Consider the following 20,560-nt stretch of genomic DNA (forward strand, 5'->3'; position numbering starts at 1 on the left):
TAATGTTACCTAACATTTCTCTTTCCCAGATAGTCCAAGTTCTTTCTCACATTCTAGGCCCAGCTCCACTTCCCCATCTCTCAACCTCAAATTTTCCTGATGAATTTATCTCACCAGGCTTGTTATAAGGTCCTGGTTTCAGTTACTTACATCTTTTCCAGATATAATCTTTCTAGTATAATTTGAATTCCCTGGTGCAAAATATTGCCTGTCCCAGGACTTTTGTGTGTTTATGTGTGCATATGTGTGTAAGAGAGAAGGAAACTTTCAGCCAAGATGGTTCTGATCTTTCCAAAAACAAAGCATGTTGTTTTCTTATACTGAAAATCCTGGGGACCTTTTGCTTATTGGCCCTGCCCTCCTGTTCCTAGGTGAGGAACAGGGACATCAGATTTGTTTTGAGGCTAGAAAATATTTGGGGAGAGAGCTGAACAGGAATGCTGCTTAGGATTGTTGGGTTGCGGGGGCTGGGACCTAGGGTAGCGTGAAGGGGCTGCTTTGGGGATGAAAGCAGTTGCTGAAGAGTAGTCATCCAGGGACAGAAGCTGAGTGTGGAGGGGCTGAAGCAAAGGAGGAAGGGAGGGCTGAGGCTGGCAGGGCTCACGGGGTGAACAGAGGTTGCGTGTGTGCGGTTGTTCCTGTGACCCAGCAGATCTATCACTAATTAAATAGTACCTTCACTAATACGTGAAAACAGAGTTTCCGTCAGATTCATTTTACTAATTGAAAAACTGAGATGCAAAACTTGAGCTCAAATGTTCATACTTACACATCTAAAGTTGGATATATGAAGGAGTGGCCTTATGTCCACAGATGCCAACTCCTCCATCTGTTGTTGACTTAAGCAATTAGTGCAAGTATTCAGCACATTTTACTAATCAACCATTTGCAGACTGATTCAGAGCCTCCTACAGTCAATGTAAATCTTTCCTTGAAGTTTTTTTACTTTAATGCCTTAGTTTAGCTGCTGGCTTTTGAAACTGCTGGCTTTAGTAACCATTTTAAAGTCACTGAGGGCATTAGTGGGAGACCTGCTAGAAGAATTCAAGTTCCCCGCTTTTAAGCGAAATGAACACCACTTCTGCCTGCTTGGAATACTTGTTAACGAAGCATTGTGATTATGTTGAAAAATTAATATGCTAAGTTAAAACCTATTAACTTGACGATCATGGAAGATGTTTTCAAAAGTGCCTGCACGGACTCAGAACATAAATTCCGTTAACTTTCTGTGAGGTTCAGAAGCATAAATAGCTAAAGCACTTTTGAAAACTGCAGACTAAAGATACTGAGATTTTGATCTTAAAGGGATATTCATTAAGTAATAATACCTGGAACCCCAGCTATCCTATAATCTTAGTGAACACTAAATAGAAAAAATAAGACTTTATGTATTTCTTAACAATTATCTCCCCCCCCCCCCCCCGCTTCCCTGTGCTACTTTATACTGAAAAATAGATTGCTGAGTAGCTTCATGAACATGCTGTTCTCTGGCAGTGTTTTTTTCTGAGAAAGCTTTAAGAAAGCAAAACATTTTAAAAGCAAATTAAAAATAAACTGTTAATGATAATAGCTCTTCAGAAGGAAAAATATCTCTTTTGTACCTCTATAGAACATGCTTTTGTTTGTAAAAAAATTAAAAACCTAGAAAAAATATATGACCTAATAAAGCATGAAAAAGATAAATATTCTGAGAGAAGGGAATTAGCATGCAGACCCAAATTGTTATCTGACAAAAATTGTGCACGAATTCAAAATTCTCCTTCTGTGAAGAAGGTCATGGAGCCAAGACTCAAGATTTCCATTGCATGAATCATTAATAAAGGTACTTGGAGAATGAGTCCTGATGTAGCCTAAGACTCCAATGCTTTATAAGTATTCATTTCTGTGCAGAGAAGACAGAATAAAATTTGAAAATAGGGAGGAAATTAATAACTGTCCAGAAAACTAGAGGCAATGCAAGATGTTTATGAAAATCAATGTAGATAAGGTAAAAGAACAAATAATACAACCTTGCTTAGTGTTAATACTATAAGAATACACAGTACTGCATAATGCCGTAATAATTTATAACACACTTTAAAGTAGTGTTTTGTAGCATCTAAACAAAAATATTTAAAAACCTCTAGAAATTTCAGTAGATCTAAGTGTACCAGTATTGTGAGTTATCACTGCTATTTACCTCTTATACTTTTATGTGTGTATATTTTGTCTTAATATATTGTAAATAACTTGGCGTTTGTATCTTTGTTGAAGGGAAAGAAACAATTATTGTAATCTGATATACAGAAGCACGGCAAATACAGAATTCAGACAGCATTAATTCCAAGAGCTGTAGAGCTGGTTACATTGTTCAAAGTCTCTACTGGCAGGAGTTATTCTTTAGATTATTCCATATGGAATATGTCCTGTAACCTTTTAAAAAAGCTGCTATGCCATTTTGACTTGTTTCCTCGCAAGTGAGAAAAGTTAGACAAAATGGCATAATTTATACACTTTTGTACTTATATACTTATTGTATTTGTGTAATATATTTAATTTCAAAATTACATACATATAATTATTCAATTACCACTTTATATAACACAAAATGTGAAAAAATAGTCGTTTTTATTTATTAGGTTAATAAGAACTTTTAATTAAAACAAGGTAGCTACCTAGTTAATAAGGTGCAATTATAGAGCCAATGCACTTCTACTGATATTCCAGCTGTAAGGATCATCCCAGTTTGTCCATAATATGGATCAATATATAACTTTCTTCATGCAGAGTTATTCCTCTTGTTCATATTAAATCCATTTTGTTGACAGCCAGTGGTTTTGGTGCTATTGGAGAAGCATATACAGTAATAAATACTGATCAAGAAGAAAAAATGCATGTCTTGTATTCCTCTTCTTCATTGTATTAGTTTGAACATTCTACCATTATTCTGGTTTTCTCCTAAAATGCCTGGTCAACTCATATCTAAAAGAGAGTTCACGCAGAGGAAGATATTCACCATTCAGTAGTCCTTATTTCCTTCTGGCAGGATATATGTTATAAAATCTCTAGACTTCCTTTATATATCTGTAGCCTAAATCAATTTATCCGTTGTCTGTCATTTTCTTTCTTCTCCCACTTGTCATATGGGAACACATTCCAGGGACGTACTTCCATCTCATTTTCTTTTCAATATCTAGGTGTCTTATTTCTTTTATTTTATTCAACTGTTTTCCTTGTCTGTCATAAGTTCTAACAAAAGTACTGAAAATTGTTTCTCTATCATTCTTCTAAATATGTTAGCATTTGAATATTTTATAAATGATCCATTGGGCAGCTGTGCAACATGGAGTTTTGTTCTCTTGCTTGTGCAATAGTCGTGTCCCCCATTCATCTTTACATCTCAGTATATTCCTATCATATGTCCAGCCTTGCCTTTTTCATCTCTTTAGTGGTTGATAGGTTTTGTGCATCTCAAAGCATTCTATGTCTTCTGTACCTCTGCTTAACTGCCATCTTTAGTGATATTTGTCTTTCTGCTTTTTTTCTTAATAATTAATTAGGTTTTATACTGCCTACTCCTGACAGTTACCAACTTTAACTGCTTTTTCCACAGCAAAAGACATTCTATTTTTTGTTCTTCCATGAAATTAATAACCTTTCTTTGCACTTCCTTCATTGCTAATATGTTCTACTGTTACTTTTTGATTACTCTTTTTTGTTCTGGAGGAAGGAAAGTACAAAGAAAGCTTTCCAGACTTCCCACCTCATTTTTCACATGGGTTCTGTTCACCAACTGTCTCCCTGCTTTTAGATCATATGAATTCATAATTCTGTTGATTGCACCTGTGTCAAAAATCCTCTTCCAACTCCAAATTATCACAATTACACTTTGTCATCTAAGTAAGAGAACGGAGATGGTGATCCATTCATGCATTACCTTTAGACTGATTATGATAATCTGCCCTACTTATGCACAGCAGAAGCATTCTGTAAAAAAGGCTGCAAGCAGAACATGTAGGTACAACATTCAGCACGATGCTCCAGGAACAAAAAGTTAATGACAGCATATCATCATTCCCTCCATTAGGTCACCCACTGCTGACTTTTCAAGACACTGAGCTAGTCTGAACTGATTGTAAGTAGCTAGCATCTATGTACATAGACTCTTAACACGCTAACCAAGTTGCACTCATCAGCAGCTGACACTGACCAAATTCAGTGTCTCAAACAATAACATTTTTCAGAGAAGATAGGTGGTCTTTCGAGAATGATGTGAGCAGTGGATCAGGCCAGCAGAAAAGATTAAAATCAGCTATTTGGGACCTTTTGTAGAATCCGATCGAAAGCTCCTATTTTTATTTCTAATCTCTCAAAAGTCTTCCATATTATTTTCTATCTTGATGAGGTGTGAGTATCTGTAGATTTCGTTCATGTGCACACTGTTAAATGATTTTGGTTCTAAAAGCAATCCTTGTAGCCTCCTTTAGACCTCTTCACTAAAACTTGATGCATTATTGTTTAACCTTTGTTTGTTGATGATTCTTCAGCTGTATATCATGGCTTCTTCAAAGCTAATTTATATTAAGTTGTCATAAAATGTCTTGTTTAACCAGTAGGACCTGAGGTTCCCCAAGCACAATGCTAGGAAAGCTAGGGCTGTAGGTGTGATGAGTAAGCTGATAATTGGTTAACAATTCAGCTTGAGCAATCACATTATCAAATTAATGTACTCTGTTGAAGATACAGACTACACGTGAAAAGAAAGTATTTTTAGAAATAATGTTACTCGAAAATGCAGATTTTTGAATGGAAATTGAACTTAAGAGAATCAAAATATGATAATGTGCCCTCTCCCAGCAAAAGAAATAGATGCAGGTAAGAAGGGGCTATATCTTTCTTTTATCTTTCATATTTTTTTTGCCTTCACCTGTGGAAATGGTTATTTAAAAGAAGGCACGTTTTTCCAACATCTGTGTATTTATGCATACTTTATAAGCTGGTATTACTAACAGTATGTTATATGTATCCCCAAATAGCTTAAGAATAATTTTCTCCAAGAAGCAGAGAGGAAGGAATTTGGGACACCAATGGGGCCTTGTGGTGAAAGTATTTCCGTCTGTCCCAATTCGCATGTATTTTCTCCACTCATAAGACCATGAGTACTACCATCCTATATAGGATGAAGTGTTTGTCTAGGCTTGCATAATCTCTTCAACAGCAGCCAATTGGAACTTTATTAGGGAAAGGATATGTGAGACAGAACAAGTACAAAGACCTCCTAAATACAAAGTTAGATCTGGACTGTCATTTTGAATAGATCCAGTGCTAGAACCGTTATCCAGGTTTGTCTCATCTCTTTGTAAATCCAGCTATGCCTTTAGTCCCACAAGATCCAACAGCAATGAGTTCCATATTTAAATATCTGTGAAAAAGTTCTTTTTCTTTCTTTTACGCTTGCTACTTGCTTACCTTCTATGAGCTTTTCGAGACATAGGTAAATCTGCCATTTTGAATTGCTTTTCAAAAATCTCAGCAAGTCTTCCCACATTAGGGTTCATTTTTCTATTTATTCTGCAGTACAGTTTTTTGGCCTGAGACAAACAAAGCTTTGTTTAGAGAGATTCCTGTATTTTAAGATCAGAAGGCACTCTTATAATCTTATCTGAACTTTCGGGTAACTTGGAGCAAGGAATCCCACCTGATAATTTCTTCACTTTGCCTACAGTTTCTCTTTTGAGCCATAGACTATTTTCAAGTCTTGGTTTAAACGCTTCAGGTAACAGAGAAGGCTACATACTTCAGGCATGTTTTACTGGTAGTTAACTGCCATCACTTCTAAAATGGTGAACCTGATTTTGTTTTCTGAATTTGGATAGCTTTTGCCTTTAGCTGTTGACTTTTTTGGTACCTTTGCCTGCTAGTCTGAGCAGCCTACCATTATCAAATTTATGGTGCCATATGGTTGCCTGTTTGACCATGATCCAGTAGTTGCTTAAGTTTCTTTTAGACAAAGTAACACACTGGGTGCCCATTGTAAAATAAAGTACTAGCTTACTGTAGGATGTAAAGGACGCAAGGTTTGAAGGTAGAATTGATAAGAGGAGGCTAATATATTTTATTAGATCAACTGATAGAGCTGGAAAAAAAAACAATTTCAAATATGCAGATCGTTCTATTGGTCTGAAAATCAGCAGACTTCAGCCTAAGTACAAGCTGGGAGTAATCCTTAATTTTAACCTGCTGTCATAATCAGTCAGACAATTTGGGAGAAAAAGGTGATTGCCCTGTGCAATCATCTCCCCTACTACCAAAGTGGGAGATAAAAATATTAAGAATTTCTCTGAGATAGAAAAAGAGAGCAAATAATCAGCTGTGGAACACTGATAAATGAGTTGGAGGCAGGCTATGAGGAGAGATTGTAATGTGCCATAAAACCAGTATCTTATTGAGTCCATGATTTTTAGCGCACACAATGGTTCTGAATTTTTGTTTGTAGGATCAGCTGTTGGAGGTATTTTGTGTTCTCTTTGAGGATGTGGACTGAGAGGTCAGAGTTCTTTTATGAAAAACATTCTCCCACTGGGAACTGGGCTGTTAATTAAATAAAAGATATTACTTCCTGCTACAAACCTTACTTCACTCTAGGGTGTTTTTTTCCAGGACTCAAATAATAATTCTTTCTCAGTTTTAAATTCTCTCTGTTTTTCTTAGCAGTTTTTTTCTTTTAATGTGTGTACATGTTATTCTATTCATTTTATACTAAGGCATTTAAGGAGAAAATAGCTTCTTTGTGTTCCTACCTGATTTTCTTGCTTGATGTGCAAGGGCTGTGTTTGTCCTGTTAGCTGTAGTATTGTGTTAAGTATGGTTGTTTATTTGATTATTTGAGTAGAGTTGCTGCTTTCCAAGAAACACTACCCCTTTCTAAATGTACAACTGAGCACTTTACCTTGTTAAAGTATGTATTATATGTTATGTGAATACAAAGACAGCCTTTGCCTCAAATACTGAAATGCTTATTTCAAAGCATAGCAATTTTTCCTTTGAAATTAGCCTTCTAAATGAAATACGACATCAAAGTCCAGAAAAAAAATTGTTATTCTTTTCCAGGAAGGTGAAAAATAGTTTCCATAGCACTTACTACTGTCAGGCAGGAGGCACACATGATCTCATTGCTATACTTGGTCTTGTTAGCTGACATTGTTCCATTTATTATTGACCTGTGGGAAGGTAAACAATAGAAATGTATTGACTCACTGCTTGAGTATTTTTCAGCTTATCACAAGTCAGGATTTTTCTTGCATGCATTGTAATAATAACCCACTTGCAGTGTGTAGGTTCATGTGGCTTTGAAAGGCTGTAGAGTACAGAGGACTAATTCTTAATTTTTGCAGGTTTCAGTCCATTACTAAAGGTTTCTAAATTCAGAGACATACATATTTATTATAGAAGTGAAAAGTGCATCTGTGAAAGGAATGATCTTCTGCAATTTATTTGTGTGTATGTCTTTGAACACATGAAAAATGAATTCACATGGTATGCAACAATTAGAAATGATTTTTTCTTTGTTTTACATAGTATTAATATTGTCAAAAACCTCCTGCTTTTTCCAGATGTCCCAATGCATGGTGTGATAAAGCATTTCTAATACTTCTAAAATAAGACATGAGGGCAAATTTTATTTTTGTGTAGATCTATTTTACAGTGCAAATATCATATGTGCACAGTGTCCATATGCAGAGTGTCTAGTTGTATGCACCCTGATCACTCAAAACGGCAGAATTTTAAGCTTCACAGCAGCCCTCTCCTTCCTGCACTCAACAAACATGGTTAGAGTACAGAGTGCACCGGCCCCCTTCCTGTTAGCTACCTGGGAGGAACAGCCAAAAACACAGGATAAATCAGTCATCCATACCCATCAACTCCCAGCCATTCCTCTGATCCATCAGCAGTGAAATCTTGGGCTTCTTCTTGCAACTACTCAGTATAAAAATGTGTTTCAATCTACTTGAGGGTTGAGCCACTGCCCCTTTTTTATTCAGACTAGAAGAAATCTTTTCCAAGACATATTTTAAAAAGTTGACTGTTCGCTCTGTGTCTCACTGTAAGATATATCAGAATCATTATTTGATTTCTGGACCTATTTCATAGCTGGTATTGGTGAAGGTGGTTTTACTTAGAAATTATGCCATCCTCAGGCTAGTAAACATGTCAATAAAGATTCCTATTTCCTGTTCTCCAGGCTTCAAAAACAGACAGAAGATATTGAATGCATGCTAGAAGGCTGGATTACTTTTCTTTTCATCCGGTTTCCTTGCTACAGCTGTATCTGAAAGAACAAATCAGTCTTGATCTATATGGTAGAGGACCCCCAAACACATATGCTGGGAGAAAGACTTCTTCAGCATCCTTGACATGTCTGTTGTCCAGCTATCAGTCATTGCAGTGTCACCACAAGCTGATCGGTTTTGCCAGCCTCCTGCCCATCAATTCTCAGGTGGATTTTATGGTGAAGCCAAATAAGTCTAACCTATCTTTGTGACCTTTCCCAAGGTGTGCTAGATGCAGCCAGCTGTACATTTAGGATGATGGTGACAATACTAGTAACATACCAACCTGTTGTATTCACTACATTCTTTTTTATCTTTTGGCATCTGCTCAACAATAAGCTAACCCATTTCAGCCAGCTTTAGTTAAACATCATCAATACCTTGTCTTGTATACTCTGTTGAAACTTTTTTTTTTTTAGCAATTTATTTCTCTGCTGCTCTGTCTACTTTTCTGGAACCCCTCTATTAGTAGTCTGCTTCAACAGGCTCTCTTTTGATAGTGGTAGCAATACAATCAATTTCCAAGCACATCAAGTAGTTTTATAGGAGATGGTTTCTGGTACCAGAGGATGGCAAAATGGCAAACCATTCAAAATGGCAAACCATTTTGAATGCCTTCAGTCACAAGTGAAAGCTAACTTTAGTCACAGTAACCCTGGCTAATCAAAAGAGGGATTAATGTATCACTCTCAAGTATCAGGCTGCCTGCTTATTTATATATATGAAATATTTTCTTACCTAAATATTTTATAGTGGCTTTTCTGGTACAAAGTCCTTACAAACAGACTTGCTCCAAAGCACAGGGAATCCTTACTTATATTTTGGGAATAATGAGAATGTACATAATACAGAACAGAGTATCTGTGTTTCCTGAGCCAGACTGATTAAAGGGACTATCAAAGGACCAAATCTCCCAGTGCCTATCATTTACAACTCTTTGACTCCCTGAATCTGAGAAGGAGGTGGCAAGAATAACAGAATGCTGGTCACAGAATTTCAGGGTCCACCAATGTCCTTACTTCTCAAGTTAATTAATCAGTACAATATCTTATCCTTCAGTTGAAGCCTTGTGCAGGTGACTATCACTCTTATGATCAGACAAATCCTTCAGTGATGTCTGGATCCACATTCACCTTCATTCCTCCAAGTCATACGTGATAAGAAAATGTAGCCTAGATTAAATTTCTATTAGATGGATGCATAACTAGTTGGGAAGCTGTTTTCAAGAAAGTTAATTATGCTTCACTCTCAGACTGGAGGGATCCATTAAAGGGTATTCTTCAGGGAATATGTAATATTTCATTCAGGATTTAAAAGATAGAATTAGCATTTAATGCTAATGATACCACCTGGAACAATACTACCAGGTAGGATTATAATTTTAAGAATTGTTTTAAGAATTTGGCTCAAAGCATGTAATGCTTTGAATGAATTTGGCATGAAATGACAATAAAAAAGAATACAAACTTCTGTGTTTATATAGAAGTAATCTTTTGCATAAACACAAAGTGAGGAAGGACTGACTAAGCAACAGTTTTGGAAAGGAGATGATAGGTGGATCACAAGTTCAACATGAGTCAACAGCATAACTTTATAAAAGAGGGAAGCATTGTATTGGAATATATAAAAAGGAGGATTATTTGTAAGGCATACAGAGTGGTTCTTTTATTCTTCTCAACACTAGAAAAAGCTTCTCTCTGGTCTGGGCCACCACAACTGTAGAAGGATTCTGACCAATTGGACATATTCCAAAGGAGAACAAGAGAACGATCAGAAATCGAGAAATATAACTTGTGAGGAATCGTTGAATGAATAGGGGTTGTTTAATCTGAAAATGAGAAAGCTGAGGAAATATATCTGTCCTCAAATATAGAAGAAGCTAAAAAGAGAAGAAAATAAGTTTTTTTCTATGTCCTCTGCAAAACAAGTTCAGGTCAAATATCAACAGAAACTTTCTAACTGTATTTTTGCTCTTAGATAATGAGGCACTGAAACACATTGCCTGAGGAAGTTCTGACGTCCTCATCAGGTTCAAGAACAGGTAAATCAGATATCTGCCAGGGATAGTTTAAGTCAATTCTTTAAGCCAAGAGAATAGTCTTGATGACCATTCAAGGTCTCTTTTCAGCCCCATTTTTTATTAATGTCTAAAATTTTTTTCTCACAAGTTAATTAGTAAGGTCCATTTCTCTCAGTTGGTTGTAATCCTAATTCCATGGTCAGGGAGGCTGCTGTTGCCATATTCTGTGTAATTTTATGTTTTGTGCTTGAGAGTAAACAAGAGAAAATCTAGGTTTCTGCTTGTGATAGGATATCTGAAGTGGTTTTGGTAGCAAAACCCATCTTTGTCAATGAAATGTCCCAGGACTATACTTTTCTCTCAGTCTGTCCTGAGGGCACTGACAGGCCTTACTGTCCCTGCTCAGGACCCCTACCTTCCCCTGAGCCTCGCCCATCACTGCCCAGGCCCAGGCCCCCATTGCAGTGCAGCCCAGGACTGTCAGTCCCTGCCCCATGACGCTGTAGCAGTGCCAGGCTTCAGCCCTGCCCTGGCCCTGCCCTGGCCCTTGCCCAGCCACGGATCCCACTAGTCCAGACCCTGACCTGTGGGCTGACCTCCTGTCTCAAGCTCAGGTCTCATCACTGCGGACCTGCCTGGTGATCACTGAGCTATGTCTGACCCTGGTTGTGGTCACTGGACCTGATCCTGACTCTGGCCTGTGGCTTGACCTCCTGCCTTGATCTCAGACCTGCCTAACCACAAACTTGCCTGATGATCTGGACTCTTGGCTGAACCTGGCTGCCATCTCTGGGTCTGCCCTGCTCACCTCACTTGGGTACTATGAGGCTGGGCACTGGCTGGAGAGGCCCCTGTCCTGCAAGCCATGTTATCATGCTCAGCTCCTGGCTCCCCTTGGAGAGCAACCGGTCCTCGCTATACCCTGACACAATCTGCTAATGCAGGATTCTGCAGCCCTCTGCCATGTCAGTTTTGGTGTGTCTCATCTCAAGCTATAGTTGCTGAATAGGTCTTTTCACTAGAAGACATCTGTTTTTCCTTTGTGAGGAAACTTCTTGTCAACAGCATGAAGAAGAGCAAGAGTTGCACTAAGCTGGCAGAATGGGTAAGGATGTCAAGCTTGCATTGTTGGGTTATCCTCTCCTACTGGATTCCAGTCCCAGTCATCCTGGATTATTTGCTGGAACTCAAGGCGTTCATCTCCTTCCTTAGTTCTGGTGAGGTTTTTCCACTACCGCTTATAGCTCTCTGCACATCTGTGGATTGTGCTGTGTGTTTTTATATATCTGTACACACACACACACACACACACACACACCATTAAATAAATGTATATAATGTGTGTGTATATGTAAATATATATATGTATACACACAAAAATAAATACCTACCCACCTACACACACACACACACACACACACACACACACACACACGCACACAAAAAAAAAAATCACCAGCTGTGCAAGTTCCTCAGGAGGATTGTTAAACCATTACTCCTGCACATAATCTTCAGCTGTTCACTGATTGAATCTAGTGATCCACTCAGACCCAGACGTCCTGGCCTCATCTTTGAAAGTGTTTTTCCTGGTTATGATTCCATCCAGGAAACGAGATGGGATCCAAACCCTTTTGGGTGGCTCCCCTGCCTGGTTTCAAGATAGCATGTCGCTGTAAGCATGTCATAGGTGTCTCCTGAACGTGGTTTTAGTCTTTCATTTTAACTACAGAATTAACATATTTCCATTCTTTTTTGAAAGAAGAAGTTTCTAGATGCAGGACATCTCTGGACTTTGGCTGTTAAGAGGGCTTTGACTCTTTACCTCCACAGGATTAGGTCTCTCAGATCCCAAAGTTGTTTGTGTCAGCAGCTGAGAAGTTGAAAGTCAGGCATGCCAAGCTGGAAAACCACTAGTGAAACCTGTTATGGAAGCACCAAAAAGGAGCCACCCTCCAAGATTAATGCACATTCCATCAGAGCTCAGTCTAAATTAGTGGCTTTCTTGAGGGATATCTCCATTGCTGGCATCTGCTGAACTACTACTGGGAGGTCCCTCCACACCTTTACCAAGTGTTTTGCCATTTCAGAGCATTGAGGAATAATATAGTGCGTGGTAACATGTTTCTGCACTGGTTGTTTGCATAAAGCATGCCACGACTCCCCACCAAGCACTGCAATTGCTGGAGGAACTTCAGTATGAATATACATATGGATAATCCATATTAGTTATTTCTATTTTGAGGATTAAAAAAATTACATAACAGTTAATGAAACTCTCAAAGGTGTGTTGTTTATGTGCACTCTCACTCTATACCCTCCTTCTCCATGCTATTTGAGTCTTGCCCAGAACTCTCAACTTCGGGATTCTGTGATTGAAAAGAAAGTTAGACAAGCTCCACATTATGCATGCAGCAAAGCCAACAAGCTTGATAAAAAGGAAGTGGAGTGTAAACTAGTCCTGTGAATACTGCATGTATGTGAATCTATCAGTCTCAAGGTTTTCAGGACACACTCACAATGTGAACATGCATGTATGGTATATATTTATATTTACAGAGAGAGTGGGATATATGCGTGAGATAACTTTCCTTTTGCTATTGTAGGTTCCATCGCAGAAAGTAGGTCTTCATGCATGACTCTAATAGGGAGCACTATCCTTTTGCATGTTCATATGATAGTACCCACTAATAGATTCTTATTGCTTCTGATAAGAACATTACTTCTTATTATTGGTTTTAATAGAAGAGCAGAAGTCATCTAAGGTACTGTGCTGCCTGGAACAGTGATGAACCATTTCAGCAAAAACCTCAGACTGTGCAGTTGTAAGGCTTGACATCACTGCTCTTACCTTGACCACTCCCTTTCTTTTCAAGTAATACTATTGATTTCAGCAGCATTATTTGAAGAGAATAAGGTGCTTTACAGTCTGAGGATGGGTGGTACAAGTTGGCCCATAATCCTTTACTCTGTGAGGGTTCTAGGGAAAAAAATGGAACATATTTCAGAGTAAAAATATTACTGCTGAAGTCTCATATTAGTGTGGGGAATAGTATTTGAATAAACTGAATGAGCTGTTGAGTACACTGTTGAGACACTTTTGATCACGCTGGAATAAAGTACAGTTCATCCCATTTTGATTTCTTCCATCTGATTGTATCATTTGTAGCTATATCCGTTCTTGCACTAGGGGGATGATTTAGACGGAGCTGAACCAAGTCAGAGCCCCTCACTGCAGGGGCTGCATTTCTATCTGGCTCTTATTCAGGGCACACAGATCAAACAGAAGCTCCTTGTGTCCTAGCCTGTTGTACATAACAGCATAGATGTATGTATCTTCATTTTACTTTTTAAAATGTTTCTTTTAGTTTGTGAATATCATGTAACCATATTTCTATTTGTTTGTTTGTTTCAGAATGTTCTAATTGTGGAGGTAAGTAGGCCACTTCTATCATACTGTACTTTGATAATAAAGTCACATAGTAAAGTCATGATTGTGTATTCAGTTTCTAAAACAGGCTGGGTTGTGGCTGTGTGTAGACTTCCTGAACTGGGAGGCAGTGAAGTGGGTAAAGAGTTGACTTACTTAATGACTTCTCAGTCTTTTTGCAATTGCACGATCAATCAAACTGCATTGGCGCGGCTCTAATTTGTACTCTAACCTTCGTTACTGCATCACCTGATTTGTTCTTTTTATGGCTTCATGAACTGCTGTTCTGCAAGTTGTTCTGTTCCTTGGAGGGCAATGAATCAGCTGCAGCGATGCCTTAAACTTCCTAGTTGCATGACTTTGAAATAGTAGCATAGCCCTGCACATCCTTTACAACTTCCATGTTGTTTACACACTGGATCAGAACGTCAGTCTTAAAAGTCTCCTGAGTGCTGCTCGTGAGCACTGTGTCCTGCAGTATCACCTGGTGCAGCAACATCACAGATACGTTGCTGTTGTAAATCAACAGCGTTCAGTTGTAGAGAAGAAAAAAAAGGATGTGTCACCTCACTGGCGCTGCAAAATTTCTCTTAATTAATGTAGGTGATTCTCTTTAAAAATGGTGGAAGAGCAACTGAGATGTTTAGAGGGATGTCAGGATCGGCCTGGCATTTCAGGCCCAATCTGCTTGTGTGAGAAAGGAGCAGTAAGATGGACAGTGTAATGAGGGAAATGAATAGATGTTGGAATGTTTTTCCATAGCAGAGGGGAAAAAATCAGCAGCCACAGAGATGGCTATTTACTGTAATAACTGCTAGGAGCTCCATATTTGTTAGCATTAATTGCTGTGACAGGAATAAAAAATGTCTGCAGCAAAGTCCGTTAAAGCTATTTGATAGCTGAGGAATAGAGGTAAGGTTTTGCTAATGGAAATTACACGTCTATAAAGTTCAGGAACAACAGCTGCTCTCTATGTGATGCTCAGTTGGGTAGGCATATATTTATTTATCTCATTTAGATCGGGTTGAGTGCAGCAGGCCTAGAGAATACTCTTTTTTGCTGGACTAAGAAAACAACAAATAGATGCACAGATGTTGACATATTGTAGTCTTGAGCATAATATGAGAAATCTGATACCTGCATACTAGAAACATAACTATTTTCAAGAGGAAGTGGACAGTGCTTTAGCCGTTTATTTTCTGAGTAGAAAGTGCTTGCTTCAAAGAACGTGAGCTCAATCCTAACCTTTTTTGGATGTGGTTCACAATACACTGGGAGAAATAATATCATTTCCACAAAATAAGAATGTGGAAGTGCTCAGTCATCGTCCAGATTTCCTCTGTTTGGCTTTGCTTTGTTTTTTACTTACTATATTTTTCATGTTTTGTAAGGATATTGTTGGAACTGGAAGGACTATGAAGGTTCTGCTTAATAACATTGAAAAATACAAGCCAAAAATGATTAAAGTGGCAAGGTGAGTAAAACAACTACAAAACTTAGTAATTAACTAGCATACTGAAACAAAAGGCTGGTCTAGCACAATGTATTTTCCCATGCAGATTCCCCTTCCAAGATCCTGCTTTAATCCTGTGCTGCGGTATCGCAGGGGGAGCTCTGCAGAGAAAGGTGCCCGAGTCCCTGAGACGGGGCAGAGGAGAGGAGAGGAGTGGAAATGCCTTTGCATTGTCCCGCAGTGGCAGTGACCTGTCCAGCCACGCCAAGACTGGCACCGATGGCATTTGAAGGGGAACACACTCATTTCTTCCCTGCCATCAGCACATTGTTGGAAGGAGAAGCAGAAAGAGAAAAGTGATTCATATGGCTCAGAAGTTTTTTGACAAAGGGAATAGTTTTTTATGCATGTTATTCCGATAAATATCTAGATTTACTTTTTTTGTTGTTTTTAATTACAGTTTGCTGGTGAAAAGAACATCTCGGCCTGATGGGTACAGACCAGATTGTAAGTGCTGTTGTGAAAATCTTTATATAACAGCTACCATTATTCTACCAGTTGCCTTTCATATCATTTCAGTAACTGCTAGAAACATTTTAAAATTTCAGTTAGTGGGATTATAGGATGCAATGGAATGATTTGTGTAATGGTGGTTTGGAAAGCCTGGCCTCATTATAGTCTGATGTTTTCTGCAAAATGCCAACTTTATAAGAAAGTTATGAAAAGGTGAAATTTTATCTGTGACAGTTGAGTGTTTTGTCTACTCTCTCTGACAAACTGCAGGGAAAAGAGAGTCCTTCCCTTCCCTTCCTCATTACCTCACTTTGAAGGAGCTGCAGAATTCCATCTAAATATGATTTTTTTTATTGTGACCTAGCTATTCCTAAGTTTTATATATTTTATATCCAAAAAAATTTTTTTCATTATTTTTTGAGAAGTATTATCATTTAATGGCTAAACAATGATATTATAATTAAATTCCTCTCTCCTTTTCCCCCCAGAAAAGCACACAATAGGGCTTTTTAAACTTACTCCTGCTGCTCTGTTGTTTGTCCCACACCAGCTATTGTTGTGTTAGACTTATTAGAAAAAGTGATGTAATAACAGGCATGTGGCTAAATACTGATAAGAACAGATCCATCTAGAAGAGATCCACCAGTACTTGCTACTGAAGAAGGCTCTGGTCAGCTGAGCTGGGGAGCGGGATAGAAGGAGAGTAGGCAGATGAATACCAGGAGGCAGCATGAAGGGATCTGGGATTTGGGAGAAAGGCAAACTTCTGTGAAGCAGAAGTTACTTAGTGCTAGGCCAATTTTAGCCTAATAATCTGAACTTTGACCCAATCATTTCCATGTGCAACTTTTTATATATCTTTTTAGTATTTGGAATTTAATCCAATAAATTAAAGTATATATTTTACTAGGTTCACTAATGTTAAACATATTAAAAATACAATAAAATTACTGCATGAAGGAAAGCTTAATAATTTTATGTAATAATTTATAAAATGAAACAGATATTATCCACTTTCTCATTTATTTGAACTGTGATGAATTTTACAGAACATTGGAGGCCACTCTTGTAAATCAGCAAGAGTGCTGTGTCAGTTCCTCACTTTGCAATTCCAAAATGTCTCTTACCCACCGATTTTTAACAAATGAATAAAATCCTCCCTTGAATATCTGCAGATTTTTTTATGCTGACCTATTTTTCTGTTCGTAAGGTTGTGTTTTTTCTAGTTAGATAGTGAACAATTTGGAAAGGGTCTAATTCTTTTTAGATAGTGCTGATACTGCACCAGGCTTCACACTCAAAAAGATATGTGCTTATGCTTAGCTTGAAGTGTGAGAGTTGTATGATTGAACTACAATACATCTATTCACTTTATAGTAAGTATGTGCATGAATCTTCGTAAGATTAGGGCTTTAGTTTGCTCGGCATCTGAGACATTTTGGTAGTATAATATGCATAACAGTTTTTGCAACTCTCAGAAGAGAATATATAAGCCTCTGCATAGTTCTGTAAGTTATTTCTTAATTTAAATTATATTTTGTTTCATCAGTACTGTGATACTAGGCGGCTGTCATCACAGACATACGCCAATGGAGCTGAAGGCCAACCTAGGCAGAACTTTTTTGCCCTGATTTTGGCTTCCTTCCACAGTATCAGAGAGGCCTCTCTACTGTCAGTTCCAGCTGGAACCACAGAGGCAGGATTCAGGGCTCAGACGTGCTGTGCCCCACACAGTTGTATACTACCTCCTCCTAACTCTCAACTGACTGTTCATGTGCCTGTCACAAATAGTCTGTGAGCCGGATTCGTGCATAGAGCTACTGCTAACTTCAGCTGGCTGTTTAGGAGGCAAAAGTAACGTAACCTGAATTGACTATGTATATCTATAGCTTTCTGGTCAGAGAACCAACACATGAATTGAAGGGCTATATAATAGCCACCTATTTTGTATTGATGGTGTTTGTTATTTGTCTCAATACAGATTATGGATTTGAAATTCCAGATTTATTTGTGGTAGGTTATGCCTTAGACTACAACGAGCACTTCAGAGATCTAAATGTAAGTGTCTCAAAGAGCCTGTAATTTCCCTCCCCGCTGGGGTCTTATGTCATGGTTGTGATCCTTTCAGTGAGTACATACCTCCCTGAAAAGCCTCTAATAACCCAAGGAGTCATTGCTCAGCATTGCGCGTGATTCCTCCCCACGGCTTCCGATCTCTCCCCGCTAAATTGTCACCTCTGACACGCTTCCATCGTCCATGAGCCTGGGACTTCACAGTTCCTCCATTCCCGGGTGGAACTACGGGCAGGGACAGCAGGAGAAAGTGCAACAGAGCTACAGTTCAGACAGCTTAGGCCTTTTACTGCTCTGTCATCTGCCCCTTTTCTCAGTGAGACAATGATGGAGAAAAGGTGCAAGCCTGGCCAGGCTTGCTAGTGCTTCCTGTGGTACTCCCACGAGTGGAGTTCAGAGCTGGGTATTACAAGTGGAAAAACTCTCTATAGCTAGACAGTGAAATCAGAATTCAATTCCAGGTCTCTGGAGAGAAAAGGGATAATTACAAGATCACTGGGTTGGTCAAACAAATGTATTTCTGAACAATTCGTTAATAATTAATATGGTAGTCAATTATGCTGTTGCAATCAGTGTTATATTTTTTCAGCACATATGCGTTATCAATGATCATGGCAAAGCAAAATACAGAGTGTAACGCCGTAACGTCCTCACCTGAAGATTTGTGAATTCAGTGAACAAGAATTTTGACTACACTCCCTCAAGCATCTCTCAGAAGAGCAGTTCAACTGACCTGTGTTTCTTTCAATGCAATATATTAAGGGGAATGCTGACTAGTGTATATACAGAAGTGAGAGTTCCTATCTAAAATGTGAGGTGGACGCCTTTTAAAGTTACTACTTTTTTAAAGTACAAAAATTACACTATAATATGCCTTGTGACTAATAATTTGTCTGCCTCAAGTCTCATTGTGAATACATTTTTCCTTCATTCAGTCCATCACTTTAAATCAGCCATTATTACAATTAATGTACTTTGCTGTGTTGCATAAGATTGCTCAAAAGTGCCATTCTGTGTCTTTAAGTTTGGTTTTATTTTACAGAATTTTGTTAACTTCAGTGTCACTTTAGTCTTGGTCAAATCTGCTGCTGCCAAACTGAAAACATTATTTTGATCTAATTCTTCAATTAGAAAGTTTCTACTGAAGTAGTATGTTGTATGGTAGTACATTTCTGGTAGGCCATTCTTGCCTGTTCCAAACAGAAATTCTAACTCTCAAAGTACACTGATTGAGACTGCTGATACAAAATGAACCTTCACAAGGTACTCTTGATCTGAACTTCGAAGATGTAATGCTTTTGGTCTGTCATGTAGGCATAGATCTACTCAACTGTGCTTAATGTACTGAATTTTAATCAGGAGAAAACAATAGCAGGCAGGCTCTTTTTATTTCTATAGGACACAAACAAGTTGAAAAATTAACATAATGTTCTCCTGTGCATATTTCCTTAATTAAACCCTGTTAAGCACAGAAGTTTAATGTTAGTCAGACAGTTATTCAATTATAATTTGATTTTCATTGGATGTCTGAGATGAGACTTTTTGCAACCATTTATCTTCTTTAGGAAAACAGATCTATCAATGCTGGAGAATACTGTGTAAAAAAAAAAGGAAAAAGTGCATAGCAAAACATAGAAAACAAGTTAACATATGAATGTCGTAGACTCTAGAGATTCCTTCCTTTCCTTATCCATTGTGTTTGAAGAAGTTTGTTAATTTACCGGTTGTATTATTTTGAAAATTTTAATTCTGTACTGTATGCAACTGTTCTCAACAACTTCCTGAGGGAAGCGAATGCAAAGTAAGTAGCTATAACATTAATAGCTTTGTTCTGAACTGTTAGAGGCATATTGTTATTAGGCTTCAGTCTTCTTTAAACTAATAAAGAAACAGTAAGAACATTTGTTACATTGCACAGTTGTTTATAATTATTTTCCTGCTTCACCATATTTTGCACATCCTGTAAAAGCTCTTTAAAAATATGCATCTAACTGGTAATCTAAACATACCTTATGTATGTATCCTGTGGCTCATAAGCTATTTTTATTTGGATAAATTCCATTATGTTAATGGCATGAAATAGAATCATTGTGATTGCTAGAGAAATGTTTTAGTCCTTTCTTCTTTATTCTTTTAACCTATATTTTTAAAGATTTGTGCTGAAAAAGTTTTCTTTCTTAGAATATCCTTCTTCTGTTTTGGAGAAGAAAACATACCCATACAGCTCCTGGAAAAAGCTGGTGAAAGAGTTTCATCTCTTTTTCTTCTATGAGAGTCTTAAAGTTTTTCTCCATGCTTTTGTTTTCTATGGATTTAGTAGTATAGGCACACTGATGGAGATGCTGAAACTCAGGCTTACTCTGGGAGATCCATGAGGTTGATTCCTTTTTCCCTCTCTTCTTAAAAAGGCACAGTCCAGCTGGCCTTGCTACTGTGATCAACCTTCAGCAATAAATAAAAAGATGTAAGAAGTGAATTAGTGTGAAAATACAAAGTGGCATAATTCAGACGGTTACAAGTATTTGTATTAAAGTTGTTTCATTGGAAAATTCAGATTATTAACATATAGGTATCTAATAGAAAAGAACAGGCTTATAGAAGAAATAGATTAAATAAAATGTGTGAAACATGCACTCTAGTAAAATTTGAGTATTTTTTCAACTTCATTTTCTTGCCTTCTACCACCCTGTTTTTAACATTGTGATAAAGCACTATACAGATTTTACTAGTGAATTTGCATATACATTTACTGTGGATTTAAGGCA

General features: G+C 37.8%; 1 protein-coding gene across 2 annotated transcripts in view; it reads left to right on the forward strand.

The window, feature by feature from the left end:
* Positions 1-19,708, forward strand: part of PRTFDC1 (phosphoribosyl transferase domain containing 1) — a 47,756-nt gene extending 28,048 nt beyond the window's left edge. The window contains exons 5-9 of one of the 2 annotated variants that reach the window (XM_026105794.2): positions 13,742-13,759; positions 15,148-15,230; positions 15,670-15,716; positions 17,704-17,780; positions 18,385-19,708. In XM_026105794.2, the coding sequence (XP_025961579.1) occupies positions 13,742-13,759; positions 15,148-15,230; positions 15,670-15,716; positions 17,704-17,780; positions 18,385-18,432 (273 nt within the window). In that variant the 3' untranslated portion in view covers positions 18,433-19,708. The remainder of the gene's footprint in view (positions 1-13,741; positions 13,760-15,147; positions 15,231-15,669; positions 15,717-17,703; positions 17,781-18,384) is intronic. The other variant, XM_064505917.1, reaches the window with a different exon arrangement.
* The last annotated feature ends 852 nt before the right edge of the window (positions 19,709-20,560 follow it).

The sequence above is a fragment of the Dromaius novaehollandiae genome, chromosome 2 (assembly GCF_036370855.1).
Source record: "Dromaius novaehollandiae isolate bDroNov1 chromosome 2, bDroNov1.hap1, whole genome shotgun sequence".
In the NCBI taxonomy this organism is placed as follows: Eukaryota; Metazoa; Chordata; class Aves; order Casuariiformes; family Dromaiidae; genus Dromaius; species Dromaius novaehollandiae.